General features: G+C 56.5%; 1 protein-coding gene across 4 annotated transcripts in view; it reads left to right on the forward strand.

Annotated features, from left to right (window-relative positions):
• The window catches only part of MYO7A (myosin VIIA), an 82,068-nt gene that overhangs the window by 26,892 nt on the left and 38,232 nt on the right, over positions 1 to 16,944 (forward strand). For all 4 annotated transcript variants that reach the window (XM_045817955.1, XM_045817957.1, XM_045817958.1 and 1 more), the window contains 11 exons: positions 661 to 845; positions 1,533 to 1,654; positions 1,735 to 1,877; positions 2,027 to 2,140; positions 3,216 to 3,369; positions 6,393 to 6,469; positions 7,104 to 7,223; positions 7,990 to 8,132; positions 9,164 to 9,374; positions 9,889 to 10,024; positions 12,650 to 12,756. In XM_045817955.1, coding sequence (XP_045673911.1) covers positions 661 to 845; positions 1,533 to 1,654; positions 1,735 to 1,877; positions 2,027 to 2,140; positions 3,216 to 3,369; positions 6,393 to 6,469; positions 7,104 to 7,223; positions 7,990 to 8,132; positions 9,164 to 9,374; positions 9,889 to 10,024; positions 12,650 to 12,756 — 1,512 coding nt within the window. The remainder of the gene's footprint in view (positions 1 to 660; positions 846 to 1,532; positions 1,655 to 1,734; positions 1,878 to 2,026; positions 2,141 to 3,215; positions 3,370 to 6,392; positions 6,470 to 7,103; positions 7,224 to 7,989; positions 8,133 to 9,163; positions 9,375 to 9,888; positions 10,025 to 12,649; positions 12,757 to 16,944) is intronic.

Below are 16,944 nucleotides of genomic sequence, written 5' to 3' on the forward strand. Positions count from 1 at the left end.
GCGGCCTTGCTGTCCCCTGTGCGGCAGCGCCCGGCCCACAGCAGGAACTTTGGCACGCAGATGGCCATTCTGTGCACGAGGGAGGAGCCCACAGGGAGAAGGCACCCAGGTGGCTCCCTGAGGTGCGGCTGGCCCCGAGCCCGTGCTGCCCAGAGTGTCTGGAGCCTCTGTTCCCAGAGCAGAGGGGCTGGGCCCGCCCAGCACCCAAACCACCCGTACCCTGCAGCCCCATCAGCTCTTCATGGCTTGCTTCCGTTCCCTCTGCCCTAGAAAGGTTTAGAATTTCACTCTAGAAGCGTGGGCTGCAGGGCTTGGAGACGAAGGTGGTCGCTGGCACTTGAGGAGTGCCTACAGCGTGCTATCGATTTTCTTCAATTCCATAAGCAGTTGCTTTATGCCCATTTTACAGATAAAGAAATCAAGGCTCAGAGACCCTCTCTCCCTCCCACCTCATTTCCTTTCTCCCTTCATCCCTGTCTCGGACACCTCCTCTGGGCCAGACCCAGTACTAGTCTGAAGACCTGCCCTGATCGAGGGGAGGCGGGGTCCTGACACCAGAGCCGTGTGACAGAAGAGCCGGTGCCACCCCTCCCAGAGGGACAGAGCAGGCAGAGCCTCCCACATGGGAAGTGGTGAGCTCCCTGTCCGTTGTCCTCACAGACATACACGGGCTCCATCCTGGTGGCTGTGAACCCCTACCAGCTGCTCTCCATCTACTCGCCGGAGCACATCCGCCAGTACACCAACAAAAAGATTGGGGAGATGCCCCCACACATCTTCGCCATTGCCGACAATTGTTACTTCAACATGAAACGCAACAGCCGTGACCAGTGCTGCATCATCAGGTGGGCGCACCAGCACCAGCGTGGGGCCCCAGGCTTAGCCCTCTGGTGGGGGTGTCCGACCGGCAGCCCTGCACGCGGCCCCCCACTTCAGGATGGCTGGAATTTGGCCCAACACAAAATTGTAAATTTACTTAAAACTTTAGATTTTGTGTGTGTGTGTGATTACGTGTCACAGTATATTTAATGTGTGGCCCAAGACAACTCTTCCTCTCCCAGTGTGGTGCAGAGAGCCCTGCCCAAGAGCTCTGCTAATGTCTCATAATACAGAGAATCACCTCCTCTTCCCCAGGTCTTATATCTTCATTAATGCTACCAAAGCTCACATTCACTTTTGAGGCCGACCTTATTCACTACTGGCTCCTATAAAGTTAGGGTCAGTTGAGAGCTCGGGATCCTGTCTTCCTCGGGCAGTGTGTACAGGGACAAAGCATGATCAGGCATCTGACACGTGCCATGCTCTGTGTCACGTAAGGACGGAGGGGCATGCACATCTGAATGAAGGGCGAGGAAAGTGACCTTCGGCTGTGGGGGAGCAATGAACCCCTCTAGCCTTTCCTCAGCCCGGAAGGTCTAGGCTGTCAGCCCATTTCACAGATGGGGGAGGGATGGTGGGGGCAGCAGCCTGGGCTGAAGCTCCGTGGGGAGGGGCGGCGCAGACTGTGATGAGCTCTCTGGATGCCTCCGCAGCGGGGAATCTGGGGCAGGGAAGACAGAGAGCACGAAGCTGATCCTGCAGTTCCTGGCGGCCATCAGTGGGCAGCATTCCTGGATCGAGCAGCAGGTGCTGGAGGCCACCCCCATCCTGGAAGGTAGGGCCAGGGATCTCCAGGTGGGGCTGGGTGGCTGGGTGGGGGCTGACTTTGCCCGTGACCCTCTGCCCACCCTGAAGCATTCGGGAATGCCAAGACCATCCGCAACGACAACTCGAGCCGCTTCGGAAAGTACATCGACATCCACTTCAACAAGCGGGGTGCCATCGAGGGCGCCAGGATCGAGCAGTACCTGCTGGAGAAGTCTCGCGTCTGTCGCCAGGTGGGCCCAAGCCCAGGGGCAGAGCTGTCCCTGCACCGGACCCCCAGCCGCAGTGCTGCGTGGTATCCACAAGGTCCAAATAGCCTCAGCTGTCCCCAGGCTGCTGCCTGCGTGCCCCTGACCCCCAACGCCCGTGCCCACATCCCCAGGCCCCCGATGAGAGGAACTACCACGTGTTCTACTGCATGCTGGAGGGCATGGGTGAGGACCAGAAGAAGAAGCTGGGCCTGGGCCAGGCCGTGGACTACAACTACTTGGCTATGGTGAGGCCCAGGTGGGACGTCCGGGGAGTGGGACACCCACCCCAGTGAAGTCAGGGCAGCCTGAGCGCCCCTCCCTGCCCCAGCCCGCCCTGGCCTCGGGCTGCCATGAGGCCTGTGCTTGGGCACATACCCGCTTGCACACATCTAGACAGATGCTCACCATAGATACACATTCCTAAATGCGTGTGGGTGTCCCAGACTCTGGGACACACAGATGCACCCCCCCCCGATGTGTACATGTACACAAACCTGCCTATACACCTTGGTTTTGCTGGTTCAGTCTCAGGTGACGTGAAGCCCGGGACCCCCAGGCCCCCTGGAGTATAGGGCTGCTGTGGCTTCCTACTTGTGGGCTCACGGATTGCAGGGCTCTGGTGCCAGCCTCTTGCTGCCAGCAGGCCACCAAGGAGGCACGGGTCCCAGGGCCATTGCCACCGCCTAGAGCTAAGTGGGCGGCCAGGCACCCAGCAGGCTGGCTCGGGGGTGCCAGCTGTCCTGGGGAGGCCCTATTGTGGGCTGCCTGGAGCTGGGCTGAGCCGTGTGGACACAAGTGTGGGCAATGGCACCTGAGGGGTGCATGCGTGTGTGTGTGTGTGTGTGTATGTGCACGCGCGTGCACTGTAGGGGTGACTAGTCTTCCTGGACACGTCCTGTAGCTGGCCAGCCTGGCACACTTTCACACACACATACACACCACACACAGTGGGCCCAGCCCTGGCAGTGCTCCCCCTGCCAGCTGCACCTGGTGAGGGGTTCAAGTCCCCGAGGGTGGGTGACCACGGTTGGAGGGGAGCACAGCAGGGCCTAGGGGCTGGGCCTGCCAGGAAGGGCAATGGACCAGGCCTGGCGTCAGTGGCCTTGCTCCTCCTACTCACAAGAAAACGGACCTCCAGGGTTCCAGATGTGGAAAATGTGTTCTTGAGACGCCCGGGCGGGAGCTCTCTAGACTTTCTGGAGGAGTTGGGGTGCTCGCCATGCCCGGAGCCCCAGGCTGCCTTGGCTGGGCAGGAGGGCCCTCGGGCTCAGACACTGCTCTCTGGGCCCCTGATGCCCCCCCGCACCCGCTCTCCCCCAGGGTAACTGCATAACCTGTGAGGGCCGGGAGGACAGCCAGGAGTATGCCAACATCCGCTCCGCCATGAAGGTGCTCATGTTCACCGACACCGAGAACTGGGAGATCTCGAAGCTCCTGGCCTCCATCCTGCACCTGGGCAACCTGCAGTACGAGGGTGAGGGCCCGAATGGCACTCCACTCCCCCACCCTGCACTGGACCCAAGGGCAGCCTGACACCTAACTGCCCGGGAGTCCAGGTGTCTATTTCTGCCTCAGCATGTACCCTCTTAGGGAGAATGCACCTGAGGTAGATTTGAACAAATCTGCTAGCCTCAGGTGTGGTTTCGAGGTGCTGAAATTCCACCGTAGAGATGTACAGATAAAGCATAGTGGGGGTGGACAATTGGCCCTTTTAGGCCACTTTCTTTTTTTTAATATATTTTATTGACTATGCTATTACAGTTGTCCCATTTCCCCCTTCACTCCACTCTACCCTGCACACCCTCTCCCACCCACATTCCCCCCTTTAGTTCATGTCTATGTGCATAAGTTCTTTAGCTTCTACATTCCCCATACTATTCTTGCCCTTCCCCTGTCTATTTTCTACCTACCATCTATGCTACTTATTCTCCATACCTTTTCCCCCTCTCTCCTCCTCCCACTCCCCTGTTGCTAACCTTCCATGTGATCTCCATTTCTGTGGTTCTGTTCCTGTTCTAGTTGTTTACTTAGTTTGTTTTTGTTTTTGTTTTAGGTGTGGTTGTTAATACTGTACATGTTTTTTATCTTCTTTTTCTTAGATAAGTCCCTTTAACATTTCATATAATAAGGGGCTTGTTGATGATGAACTCCTTGAACTTGACCTTATCTGAGAAGGATTTTTTCTGCCCTTCCATTCTAAATGAAAGCTTTGCTGGATAGAGTAATGTTGAATGTAGGTCCTTGCCTTTCATGACTTGGAATACTTCTTTCCAGCCCCTTCTTGCCTGTAAGGTCTCTTTTGAGAAATCTTCTGCTAGTCTGATGGGAACTCCTCTGTAGGTTACTGTCTCCTTATCTCTTGCTACTTCTAGGATTCTCTCCTTCATTTTGATCTTGGGTAATATAGTTATGATGTGCTTGGTGTGTTCCTCCTTGGGTCCAACTTCTTTGGGACTCTCTGAGCTTCCTGGACTTCCTGGAAGTCTATTTCCTTTGCCAGATTGGGGAAGTTCTCCTTTATTATTTGTTCAAATAACTTCCACTTATTGCTCTTTCTCTTCCCCTTCTGGTACCCCTATAATCCAGATGTTGGAACGTTTAAAGATGTCTTGGAGGTTCCTAAGCCTCTCCTCATTTTTTTGAATTCTTGTTTCTTCCTTCTTTTCTGTTTGGTTGTTTCTTTCTTCCTTCTGGTACATACCATTGATTTGAGTCCCAGTTTCCTTTCCATCACTATTGGTTCCCTGTACACTTTCCTTTATTTCTCTTAGCATAACCTTCATTTTTTCTTCTAATTTGCCACCAAATTCAACCAATTCTGTGAGCATCCCGATCACCAGTGCTTTGAACTGTGCATCTGATAGGTTGGCTACCTCTGTTGCTTAGTTGTATTATTTCTAGAGCTTTGATCTGTTCTTTCATTTGGGCCATTTTTTTTGTCTTGATACGACTGTTATGTAGTGAGGAGCGGAGCCTTAGGTGTTCACCTGGGCAGGGCAACCCAGTCATTGGGTTGTGATGCTGCCTGTGGGGGAGGGTTCAAGAGGGAACAATGGCGCTTGCTCCACTCTCTGCTGGATTTCAGTCACTTCCCCTGCTACCCACAAGCAAACTGGGCCCTTCTGGTGCCAATTTCCATGTGGGTGGGTTTGTGTATGTTCTAGGACCCTGTGAGTCTCTCCAACAAACTCTCCTATGAGGCTGGGAGTCTCTCTCAGCACTTCAACCCACCCCCGCATAGGTGTTTTCAGGCGGTGTCTGAGGCTCTATCTCCTTGCTCTGGAGCCTTGGGTTGGGCGGTCTGTCTCACTCCCCAGTTTCACCTAGTTTATCTGCATGAATGTAGGACCACCTGCTCTGCCAGCAGCCTTGCTCACTGACGCCCCTTCACAATACACCACCTCGCTGGGTCCACCTGCTACCGCCTTTCATGCCTGGGGTCCGCCAGCCACCGCTTTTCTTGCAGTGACCCTCTCCTCCTGGCTGCCTGATTCCGCCCCTTCTACCGGTCTGGATGAATGTGTCTACTTTAACTCCTTGGTTGTCAGACTTCCATACAGTTCAATTTTCTGTCAGTACTGGTTGTTTTTTGGTTTCTAAAGTTTTGTTGTCCTTATTTTGGTTGTGTGAGGAGGCACAGTGTGTCTACCTACGCCTCCATCTTGGCCGGAAGTCTTGTCTCTTTAAGGCCACTTTTAAATTTGGTTTCTTCTTTAAGGTCAGAGAGGGTAAGAGTTTTTTTGTTTGTAAATTTTTAAATTAATTCATACTAAGGTGTGAGTGACTGAATAGTCATCTTCAGAAAAGGGGAAAGGGCAGGAAAGAACATGTTCACTCACCCAACACTCCCTGGGCACCTACTATGTGCCAGGCTGGGAGGTGGTCCTCTGAGGGAGGCACCCAGTCCCACTTTGCTCTTGCCCTTGGTCCCCAACATGGTCCCTAGACAGAGTAAAAGTCTGAGCTTTAGTCAAAACTATCTCTCTGGGAGTTTGTTTGGTGAATGAATAAATAATCCTGGCTCTAAGGACCTCAGTCTAGTGAGTCTGAAAAGACTAAGAGATGAGAAGAAAGGGCACAGCAGGCCAAAGGAAGAGTGTGTGCAAAGGCTCTGAGGCCTGAGAAAGCAGGGACCGGGTGGGGAAGGACAGAGAGTGTCAGGTCTGAAGCTAAGCGAGTTCACAAAGCCTGTCTGGTAGGAGCCACTGAGTGCCCTGGGAGTTCAGAGTGGAGGCCAAGGGAGGAGGTGGGACCACCAGTGTCTGTGGCTTGGGGGCTGGGACCCACACAGTTTCTACATTCATGGTGTGCTCACAGTTCATGATGAGAACATGCGTCAATTGTACAGCAATCCAGGGAAGGGTTTAATCACAGAATGGTGTCCTCGGTGGACAGAGCAGCCCCTGAGAGCAGGGGTGGCCTTTGGTCCCCTTAGACAGCCTCCTAACCCCCTTGCCCACCCCCTTGCCTGATGCTGCGCCCTCCTGCTGCTGACAGCCCGAACATTTGAAAACCTGGATGCCTGCGAGGTCCTCTTCTCCCCGTCCCTGGCCACAGCTGCATCCTTGCTCGAGGTCAGTGCCTGGTCTTCTGTCCCCGGGGCTGCTCTTGTCTCTCCCAGAGGGACAGGTTTGACTTTAGGTTCAGGGGCTGGGCAGTGGAGTGAATTTCTCTGGAGAAATTCAACACTGAGAACCACTGTGTACAGGATCTGGGCTGGGAACAGCCCGCCCTGGGAGGAGTAGAGCCCAGAGCTGGGGAGCCACACTGCCTGTCTTAGCCCAGCTGCTCCTGGGGGCTCAGGGGCTGATGGGACCAGGGTTGGAAACCCCAGGTGAGTCAGTCAGACTTTTAGCAAACACGTAGTAGACTCTGCTGGGTTGGAAAACTGCAGTGAATGAAGCCAGAGTCAGGGCCAGCCCTGGAGGGACAGGTGACCTGCTGGGGCGACAGGAGGGGGCTGTCAGAGAGTAGTTCCCCCACAGCAGTGTTTGGATAGGGTTTGATGGTGGGGGAGGGTGTTTGGATAGGGTTTGATGGCGGGGGACGGTTTGACTATAAGACCGTGAGGAAGGGCATTCTTAGTGCGGGGCGGTCCAAATAAGGCCTGGTTGGGAAGCGGGAGGGAGGGGTTCTAGGTGTGGTGGGGGTCCTAGGGAGGGACCGGCTGGTGGGCGGCTATGTGCGCCCTGGATGTCGCCCCACCAGGTGAACCCCCCAGACCTGATGAACTGCCTGACCAGCCGCACGCTCATCACCCGCGGGGAGACGGTGTCCACCCCACTCAGCAGGGAGCAGGCGCTGGATGTCCGAGATGCCTTTGTCAAGGTGGGTTTGTGCAGTGACCACCTGCTCTCCCTGCCCTTAGGGAGGACGGGTTGTGGATGGGCAGGAGCTGAGGCGTCCACAGAGCTAGTGGACATCTGGGCCATGATCCTGGCCTGCCCTGGGGCCCAGGCCGTGGCCGTTGACTCTGTCTGGCGCCTGGGCAAGAGTCTGCCTTCCCCTGAGCCCCAAAGGGCAGGGGTTGTGCACTCCAGGGGCCCTGCCAGCTCTGGCCCCCTCAGGCCCTCCACTCTGGCCTGCTTTGATCTCCAGCCCTTTGGACCTCATACTGGGTCACATTCTTTGGGCACTCTGTCTGCTGTGCTGTTGTCAGCCCAAGGGCACCCTCTCTGGTCTCTTCAAAGAAGGCATGGACAAGGTGCTGGGTTGGAGGGGGTGGGCTCCGAATCCTGCTGTTTGCGCGGTCACACGCTTGCTGCCCATCACACCCCTCCCTGCTCTAAGCCCTGTGCTGGGCTCTGGGACCCTCAAGATGCTTGGAGCTGGTGGGGAGACAGAGAAGGATGGAGAAACAGGAGCCCAGAGGAGGGTTCCTTCCTGAACTGTGAGGTTGGGGAAGGTGTCTTGGGGAAGCTCTGACAAATGAGTAGGAATTGTTCAAGCAGAAAAGGGTGCTCCGGGCAGAGGGAACAGCCTGAGTACAGGCGTGGGGCTGCGAAGAGCGTGACGCTCCACGGAAGGGGCTTGGCCTGTCCCCTCTGGAGGCGCGGCTGAGCCCAGCGGCTGACGCGGCCGCCCTCCTCCTCAGGGGATCTACGGGCGGCTCTTCGTGTGGATTGTAGACAAGATCAATGCCGCGATTTACAAGCCCCCGTCACAGGACGTGAAGAGCTCTCGCCGGTCCATTGGCCTCCTGGACATCTTCGGGTTTGAGAACTTTGCTGTGAACAGGTACCGTGTGGGGCTCTGCCCTGTGGGAACTGTCTTCCACAACACAGACATGAGAAATGTCACATCTCTCCCTTTAAACTACATTTAGTTGGTTCATGCACCCCCTGCCAGGCCACTGGGCAGTTGGGACCAGTCATCCTGGCCGGCCTTCTCCCTTTCCTTCCCATCCCCTGCAGTCCCCTGGGTCAGCTGAGGCCAGCCCAGCAAGGGAGTGCTGGGGCTGGGGCTGGGGCTGGGGCTGGGGCTGGGGTTCGGGTGGGAGGCCCCTGCCAGGCCCCACTGCTGACCTGCCCAGTGTATAAGCTGCAGCCACCTCCAAAGTAGGGGAGGCTGGTGAGCCAAGGTTGAGTTGGGGGTCTTAGCCATGCTTGGGGTCCCACACTCTTGGGGAACCATGGGAGGGTCAGGTAGATGGAGCGGGCCTAGGTGGGGCCCGGGCGGCAGGCAGCCATGCCCGCCCCACTTTCTAGCTGTGTGGCCTCTGGCAAGTCACTTCCATTCCTGTCGTGTGCAGGGGTCTCCGAGTCCTCCCGCAGCCCCACCAACCCCCCACGTTGAGTACACAGAGTGTCACCTGGGCAGGCGCTGAGCTGGTGGCTCAGAGATGCCAGCTGTCAGGGCTCTGCTTCCAAATCTCATCAGCCCCCTTCCCAGGTCCCGCTGACACTGTGGGGTCTCTCTAGCCCCGTCCCCCCAGGGCCTTGGCTCACCCTCTCTGCCGTGGGACTGAGCCCCCTGCCGGCCGGCCCCACAGAGTCTGGCCATGCAGGTGAGGGGTCCTGAACGGGGGCCCTGAGCCCCGGGCCCTAGCCTTAACTCTACCTCTGACTCGCTGAGGGGCCTGGGTGGCCTCTCCTGCACACAGATGGGGTTGGACGTGACAATCCTGCCCCGCCTCAGAAGTCGGCGAGCCCTTGATGGGAACGGTGCTCTCGAGGGCACTGCACGGGAGGCAGAGGTGGGCCCTGAGCGGCAGGGCAGGGCCCCAGCAGCACCCATTTGTTCCCCCATCCTTTGCACCCCACCCCCAGCTTCGAGCAGCTCTGCATCAACTTCGCCAATGAGCACCTGCAGCAGTTCTTCGTGCGGCACGTGTTCAAGCTGGAGCAGGAGGAGTATGACCTGGAGAGCATCGACTGGCTGCACATCGAGTTCACCGACAACCAGGACGCCCTGGACATGATCGCCAACAAGCCCATGAACATCATCTCCCTCATCGATGAGGAGAGCAAGTTCCCCAAGGTGGGCCTGCGGCTGGGCAGGGTTCCCTGCACTGAGCCTCGGCTCTCCTCACCTGCGAAACGGGGCCCATGACACCTGCCTCTCGGTGGGTGGGGGGGTGGCTGGGGCCAGTTCACGTGCATTCCTGGGACATTTGGGAATCACCTACGGACTGCTGGGTCCTGCACCAAATGGTGAAGATCTGAGCATGCAGCTGGCGCAGAATAGGTGCTCCAGACTTGGGCTATGTCTTGGCATGGGGGAGTTACCGCCCCAGATTTTACCCCCAGGAGCAAATTTTCTAAACCGGAAAGCACTGGCACTGTTGTGTTGTTCCGCTTCATCCACCGAACAGAGGGGACGGGGGCCCAGCGAGATGTTGTGTGCGCTGTGAACAGAGGGAGGGAAGCTCCTGAGAAAGACGGAAGAGGGGGTGTGAGACCAGAGCAGGACAGGCGTGGAGCGTGCTGGAGACTGAGGGGCGTGGGGAGGAGGGGGGCAGGCACGACAGCTGCCCCTGGGTCCCCCCCCACAGGGCACAGACACCACCATGCTGCACAAGCTGAACTCCCAGCACAAGCTCAACCCGAACTACATTCCTCCCAAGAACAACTACGAGACCCAGTTTGGCATCAACCACTTCGCCGGCGTTGTCTACTACGAGAGCCAAGGTACAGGCGCGCTGGCCGAGAGGCGTCCCCTCCCCGCCCCCCCCCCCCGTGCCCCTCCCTCCCTCGCCCTTCTCCAGCCCGGGACAGAGACACCAGGGTCCTGAATACAGAGAGGACACATAGGGATCGATGACTTTTATTTAAAAAATTGTAGTAAAATATATACAACATAAAATTGGCTATCTTAACAATGTTTAAGTCTACAATCCCGTGACAAGTGTGTTTGCAAGAGAGTGCAGCCGTCATCCCTACCCATTGCCAGAGCCTGGTCGCCACCCCGACTAGGCGCTCTCACCCCTTAGACAGCAGCTCCCCACCCCTGCAGCCTCCGCTGCCCTTCACGGCACTTCCCGTCTTTACGCATTTGACTGTGTTAAGTACCTTGTGTAAGTGGGCTTGTGCATTATTGGTCCTTTTGTGTTTGGCTTATTTCACTTAGCGTAATGTCCTCAAGGTTTACACCTGTTACAGCCTGTGTCCCTTTAGTTTCTCCATTCATCTGTCGGTGGGTATTTCAGTTGCTTTCACCTTTTGGCTACTGTGAATCTAGCACTGTGAACATGCTGTACGAGTGTGTGTTTGGGTCCTGCTTTCAATTCTTCGGGGGTGGGCACAGCGCTCTTTCGGACGCACGGGACACTGAGGCTCTCAGGAGGCTTTAACTATCCTTACATGACTTAGCCCATTGGATGCCCAGCCAGGCCCAGAACCAGCCCCATTACCCCCCAAGACTCAGCAGTCAGACTGAGGATGAGCTTTGAAGGGGATGCACTTCTTTCCTGCTGGGATATGAAACTGGGGTCACTTGCAAGCTAGAAGTCAAGAAGAGGGTCAGAACACAGTCAAGTTTAGCCCATTCGGAATTCTTTCAGGGTTTCTGTCAAAAGCCTGCAGACTGTCCCAGACAACTGCACCCCGACCACCCTGGCGTAAAGGCCAGCCCCCAGTCGGCCTCAGCTGTGGGGTGTGTCTGCACTGAGCTCCTGCCATTCAGCCCCAAAGGGTCTCACCCACAGCCCAAGCCAGTGAAATTCAAAACAAGCATGCCATCAGTTTCATATTTCCTTGTCGTCAGTGCAGAGGTGGCAGAGGGTACCAGGGAGCCAGGCTGCAGGGATGGAATCTGGGGGCTGCTCAGTCCTCCTTCAAACACTGGGTGGGAGATCCCAGCCAGCGGTTAGAAAGAAAAAAGCCAACGTTACGTTCGAGACTGTTGGGCAAACCAAATATATCCTTTGTTTGGAGTAACAGAGGATTGCATTTTTCAGTTCAGTTCAGCCAGCATTCACTGAGCATCTATTATGCACCAGGCTTCCTGTTGCTGAGGACACAGAAGTGAAGACAGAGTGAACTGGACGTGAAGTTACAGAATTATAGGCTGTCAGATCTGGCGGGAACATGAGGGTCCTCCACTTTTACGGATTTGCAGACGGAGGCCCAGATAATGAAATGACTTGCCTAAGATCACTAGCCAGGTTTGAGTTGCTTTAAGCAGTGCACGGAGCCCTGTTTCAATGCAGCATTTCATTCATGATGTGGATGGTGTTAGGTGACCCGAAGAGAAGCCACAGCTTGTGTGCACTGTCACCCCACCTGATAGATGAGGAAGCTGAGGCCCAGAGGGGACCTTCCTGGTGTTCCGTAGTGAGTCTGTCATGGGGCTTTAGTCAGAGCCCTACAATTCCATCCCAGCCCCAGAGCCCGCCCTTCTACTACCAAGTGCCTCCTGCAGCTCGCCCCTCCTCAGACGCCGGGTGGGCTGCCCATGGCTGGGTCTCTGTGCCCTCTACCAGCCAAGGAGCCTGAGCCTTGCAGGGAGAAGGTGCAGCTCCTCAGCAGCGTCCTTCCCCCTCAGGCATTCCCAGCCCTTGGGCCCCGACTCCTGCCCCACCCTTAACCAGTCCCCAGTCCCTGGGAATGGCAGCCTTCTCTGGGGTCTGTGTGGTGCAAGGAGCCCCCCTGGGCTGGCACCAGGGGGCCTGGGTTTGAGCCTTAACTCTGCCTGTGGCTTGCTCTGTGGTGGTCGGCACCTGGCTTAGCTTCTCCAAACATCAGTTTACTCCCTTGTGGGATGAGAAGATAATTCTTGCTTGTCCCACATCTCTGGTGGGGCGGGGTGGGGGAAACAGGGGTCATTGTGAGCACTGGAGCTGTGAAGGCATATTGTAAAACATAAGGCAAGCTATTTTTAGTTAATTTTCTTACTCTTTGCTGGTACCAGATCAACAAGCATTCTCTCCCAGATGACACACTTACTTAATAAGGGCCTTTGACTCCTTTGTTTAAAAGACTAAGGCCAGCATTTCGGGCATTGCAGTGGTTCAGTCGGGAGGGTTCCCCACTGGCCCCCGGGCACAGACCTCTTGCCGTCTCTCTGACCAGGACGGGAGGGGGACTGTGTGGCTGGGGAGACAGAGTTCCAGTTCCGGCTGTGCCCTCACTGCTCTGTGGCCTGGGCCAGCTGCTGTCCTCTCCAGGCCTCAGTGTCCCCACTGTAACACAGACGTGGGTGAACTAGGTGAATCTGAGACTCCTCCTGGCTTTTGGGGATGATTTGGGGCGGGGCTGAGGCTGGTCAGGTGGAGGCTGCGCTGGGAGGCGTGACCACTCTCTGCCACTGCCCAGGCTTCCTGGAGAAGAACCGGGACACCTTGCACGGAGACATCATCCAGCTGGTCCACTCCTCCAGGAACAAGTTCATCAAGCAGATCTTCCAGGCCGATGTCGCCATGGTAACATTGGGACAAGGCTCCCACTGGGCTGGTGTCTAGGTGCCCCTTGTCCTGCTGCTGCAGCTGAGTTCCTCTGGCCGTAGGGCCCAGACGGTGCTTTGCCGTGGTTGCCAGGAGGGAGTGAGGAGGCCTCTAAGATCCCCCTCTGGTCCCCTTGTACTGACTGGGGGTGTGCAGGTAGGGTGCAAGGCCCAGAGAAGGGTTACGTGAGAGAGAAGTCAGGACTCGGTTTACCACAGGAGTCCCCTTCCCCACCTGTACCTCCTGCTGCTAATAGGGAGCACTGGCCACGGGAGCATGCCCAGCCTCAAGGACACAGTGGCTGTGGGTGTTTGGAGAAATGGCACAAAGGCTGTATGTGTGCCAGCCCTGGGCCCAAACAGGTGTGGGATTTCCCGCCCTCCTGCTTCCCTTGTCCCTAGAGTGGTGCTGGTAGGCGTTTTCCTACAGGGTCACCTGCCTTTTTACCTCATGTTTCCTCCTGCCCCATGGCTCCTTGCAGGGCGCACAGGGGCGGAGGGGGCTCCCAGGGAGAGCAGAGCCACTGCCCCCTCGGTGCCCATCCAGGTGCCTCTGCTACCCCCAGCCCCAAGGGGCCCAGACCTCCGCCCTGAGGGTCCTCGTCTCTCCCTGGTGCGTTTGGCCTCCACCCTCTGACCCACCACGTTCTCCTCGCCCCTCCCCCATCTTGCCCTGCACTGTGGTTCCTGTGATAGTTTCTCTGTGGTTATGCATCGGGCACTCTCCGCCAGTCAGCTGCTTCTGCCAAGGTAAAGACCCAGTGGCCTCCACGGCCCCTGGGACTAGCCTGTGTCCTTGGTCCCCATGGCACTGAGGTTTGGGGGAAGGGCTGGCTTTTTCTTTCTTTTTTTTTTAGAGTGTGCGGGGTTTTTTTTGTGGCGTGGTTTGTGGCGTGGTTTTGTTTTTTTTGTTTTTTGAGTTGTGTGTACTGCAGGCATCTCAGTTTCTCAAAGGAGGAAACTGAGTCCTAGAGAAAGAGGCAAGGCTGGCCCAGCTACCCCGTGAATTGCCCCTGCTACAGCTAAAGAAGCTGGGCCCCAGAGAGGCCTGGCTGCTTGCTTGGGCTCACACAGCTGTCTCAGGGAGGTGCAGGGGCTTGTCCAAGGTCACATCCAAGTGAGGGCTAACGTGAGGCTTTCAACCCCCTGCTCCGTTTCCTTGCACTATGCTGTCTCTGTAAGCGCCCCCTCCAGGAGAGAGACACGTGATAGCGCTGTGAAAGGGACACTGGGATCAGCGTGGGGAAGTGCAGGTCGCGGCTCCTTCGGCCTCGAGTGCTAGCTGCAGCGCCTCCCTCAGGGCGGAAGCTCAGACGCCTTCACCCAACCGCCTGGACTGGAGTCCTATGCAGGCCCCACCCCGACTCCCCATCCTCGCTTCTGGGCGTGGCCTCCCCAGGGCGGCCTGGGTGGCTCCGCCCCCACCACGGCTGCTGGAGAGGTCAGCTGAGCTGTAAGGACGGCAGTTGTCTCAGGGCATCGAGCACCCAGATTAATGTCTAACCCCAGTCACGCTTCCCCGGGACCGTGAGTCCATAGGACATTCTGTCCACCCTTTGCGCAGGTGGCTTCTCCTGCCCATGCACACACGCTCAGGTGCCTGCCCCTCAGACCTCTTCTGGGAGTCATTTGACATGGACTTTTGGACTTTTCCCTTCTGCATTTATCACCGCTGCCCGCCCCCCCGCCAATCCCCAAATAGCTTCAGATTATCCCGGACGACAAAGACTGTCAGAAAGAAGCACCTTTCCCTGCCATGATGACATAAAGCCAAATCAGGAACCCAGGCAGCCGGGGAAGTGAGAGCAGCGCCCCCTGCAGCCCCCGGGGCCCCATGCACCCCCTCCCTGACTCAGTCACAAATATCCACCAAATGTCCATTGTAGGCCAGACATTGTCCTACGTCTGGAGGACACAGTCGTGAGCAAAACAGAAACACATTTCTGTCTGCATGAAGCTTACATCCTAGCAGAAGGGGAAATAGTTAAGAAGCAAAAAAATATGTAAAGTACATAGTAGGTCGGGTGGTGATATATGATACGGAGAAAAATTAAGGAGTGGGGAAAGCTGGTGGTGGGGCTCTGCAGTTTTGAAGAGGGGTCCAGGAAAGGCGTTTCGGAGACCTTGTTGAGGAGCTGAGGAAGCTAGCCACACGCACATGAAGGAAAACACGGCAGGGAGAGGGGATGGCAAGTGCAAAGCCCTGAGGTGCTTCTCAAGCCCTAAGTGTGCCTGGTGCCTTGTACGCAGGGCTCTGGAGGTTGGCTGGCTGGGAGGGACAGAGCACGGTGGGGGAGAGACTAGCAGCCCCTGGGGCCAGAGGTGTGGGACACTGTCAGTCCTTATGAGGACCTCAGTGTTTATGCTGTGGAGCCACTGGGAAGTTTGGAGCGGGGCCAGCACGGCCGGGCCGTGTTTTAACAGCCTTCCTCGGGCCACTGTGTCAATAGCAGAGTGGAGGGCGCTGTGGACTGTGGGAACAGAAGTGGGAGCCCAGTTTGGAGTCAGTGCTATAATCTGAGAGAGCCGTGCTGGTGGCTGGGACCAGGCAGCAGTGAGGAGGTGGTAAGAAGGAGTCAGACCCTGGGTCTGTTTTGGAGGGGGCCAACAGGAGGCTGAGCTGATGGAGAGGAGAGGAGAGGAGCTGGGCGTGGTTCCTGGATTTCTGGCCCACGCGAGAGGAAGGGGGACAATGTCCGGGAGCTCGTGGACCCTTGGAGCCAGCTCAGCACCATGCTGACTGTCAGGGTGCCGGGCCCTGGGCACAGCAGGAAACAAGACAGACCCGCCCGTCCTAAGGGGGCTTACAGCTCCACAGAGGAGACAGGCTAACCGTAGCTCCAGTGTGAGGATCAAAACCAGGCAAGGGGGTGGGTTGTGTGTATGTGCTGTGTGTCTGCTTTGTGTGTCCACATGTGCCATGTGTATGTGTTGTTTTATGTGTGCTGTGTATATGTATACTATGTCCCCACAGGTGTGCTCTGTGTGTACAGAGGACGTGTGCTGTGTGTATCATGTGTGCGTGCCTCATGTGCTGTGTCATGTGCTGTGCACATGGTGAGTGTGTGCTGTGTGTGCGTGCCTCACATGCTGTCATGTGTTGCGCTCATGGTGTGTGCTGTGTGTACGTGTGTGCGCGCCCTGTGTGCTGTGTCATGTGCTATGCACATGGTGAGTGTGTGCTGTGTGTACCGTGTGTGCATGCCCCGTGTGCTGTGTCATGTGCTGTGCACATGGTGAGTGTGTGCTGTGTGTACTGTGTGTGCCCCGTGTGCTGTCATGTGCTGTGCACATGGTGAGTGTGTGCTGTGTGTAATGTGTGCACTGTGTGAGCATGTGTCTGCTGTGTGTGTGTCTCCTGGCCGGGGCTCCAGCATAGCCTGGACACAGCCCAGCCTGGACAGCTCCCCCTCCACGAGGGGTCACCAGTGCTGCTGCTGGGCCAGGTTTGGGGACAGCTAGCCTGACATTCACCCTTCCCCAATGCAAATACTCCCAGCTTCCCTTAGTAAAACCTTAGAAAAAATAAAACTAAATAAAATCAAAAAAACAAGAGCAAATAAAACTAAAACAGAGAACACAGCACATTTCAGACGGGCAAGCGTTTGCTGTTTCTCGGCGAGCTTCATTTCAGTCTGGGGCACATCGTCTCTGCGTTCGACGCCTCTGCCTCCCCCACATCTGCGTCTGCAGCCCTGGCTTTTGGCGCTACAGGAGATCAGTCAAATTATGTCTCGTTTAAGGCATAAAATCTTACCATGATAATCAAATTCATTCCTAAGAAATCCTCACCCAAGAGAAATTGCCAGGAAAATAATGACATCAAAATACCCTGGAACAGAATCTGGTTCTATGTCCAGTCCCTGGGTATCGGTCCGAGGCGGTCTGCTTTCTGTGTGTTTGCTGCTTGGGTCCAACCCCTGCTTCCCCCATTTCACAATATTCCAAGAGGGGACTCCACTGGGGCAGGGAGGTGCCAGGCGGGCTCTCCCAGAGAGGGTAGCTGGTGGAGCTCAGAGCCTGGGGCCTGGGGCCACGCAGCAGGAGGCCAGCTGTGGGTTTCTAAGGAGGCCGATCCTGGCCAGCTCTGCCCAGCCAGCTCTGCCCAGCCTGCTGCTGAGGCTGAGCCGCTAATCCCACAGGGAGGGGAGGGCACATGCAGCTCCCC

Source organism: Phyllostomus hastatus, unplaced genomic scaffold (genome assembly GCF_019186645.2).
Source record: "Phyllostomus hastatus isolate PE091 unplaced genomic scaffold, TTU_PhHast_1.1 phas_scaffold_317, whole genome shotgun sequence".
NCBI lineage: Eukaryota > Metazoa > Chordata > Mammalia > Chiroptera > Phyllostomidae > Phyllostomus > Phyllostomus hastatus.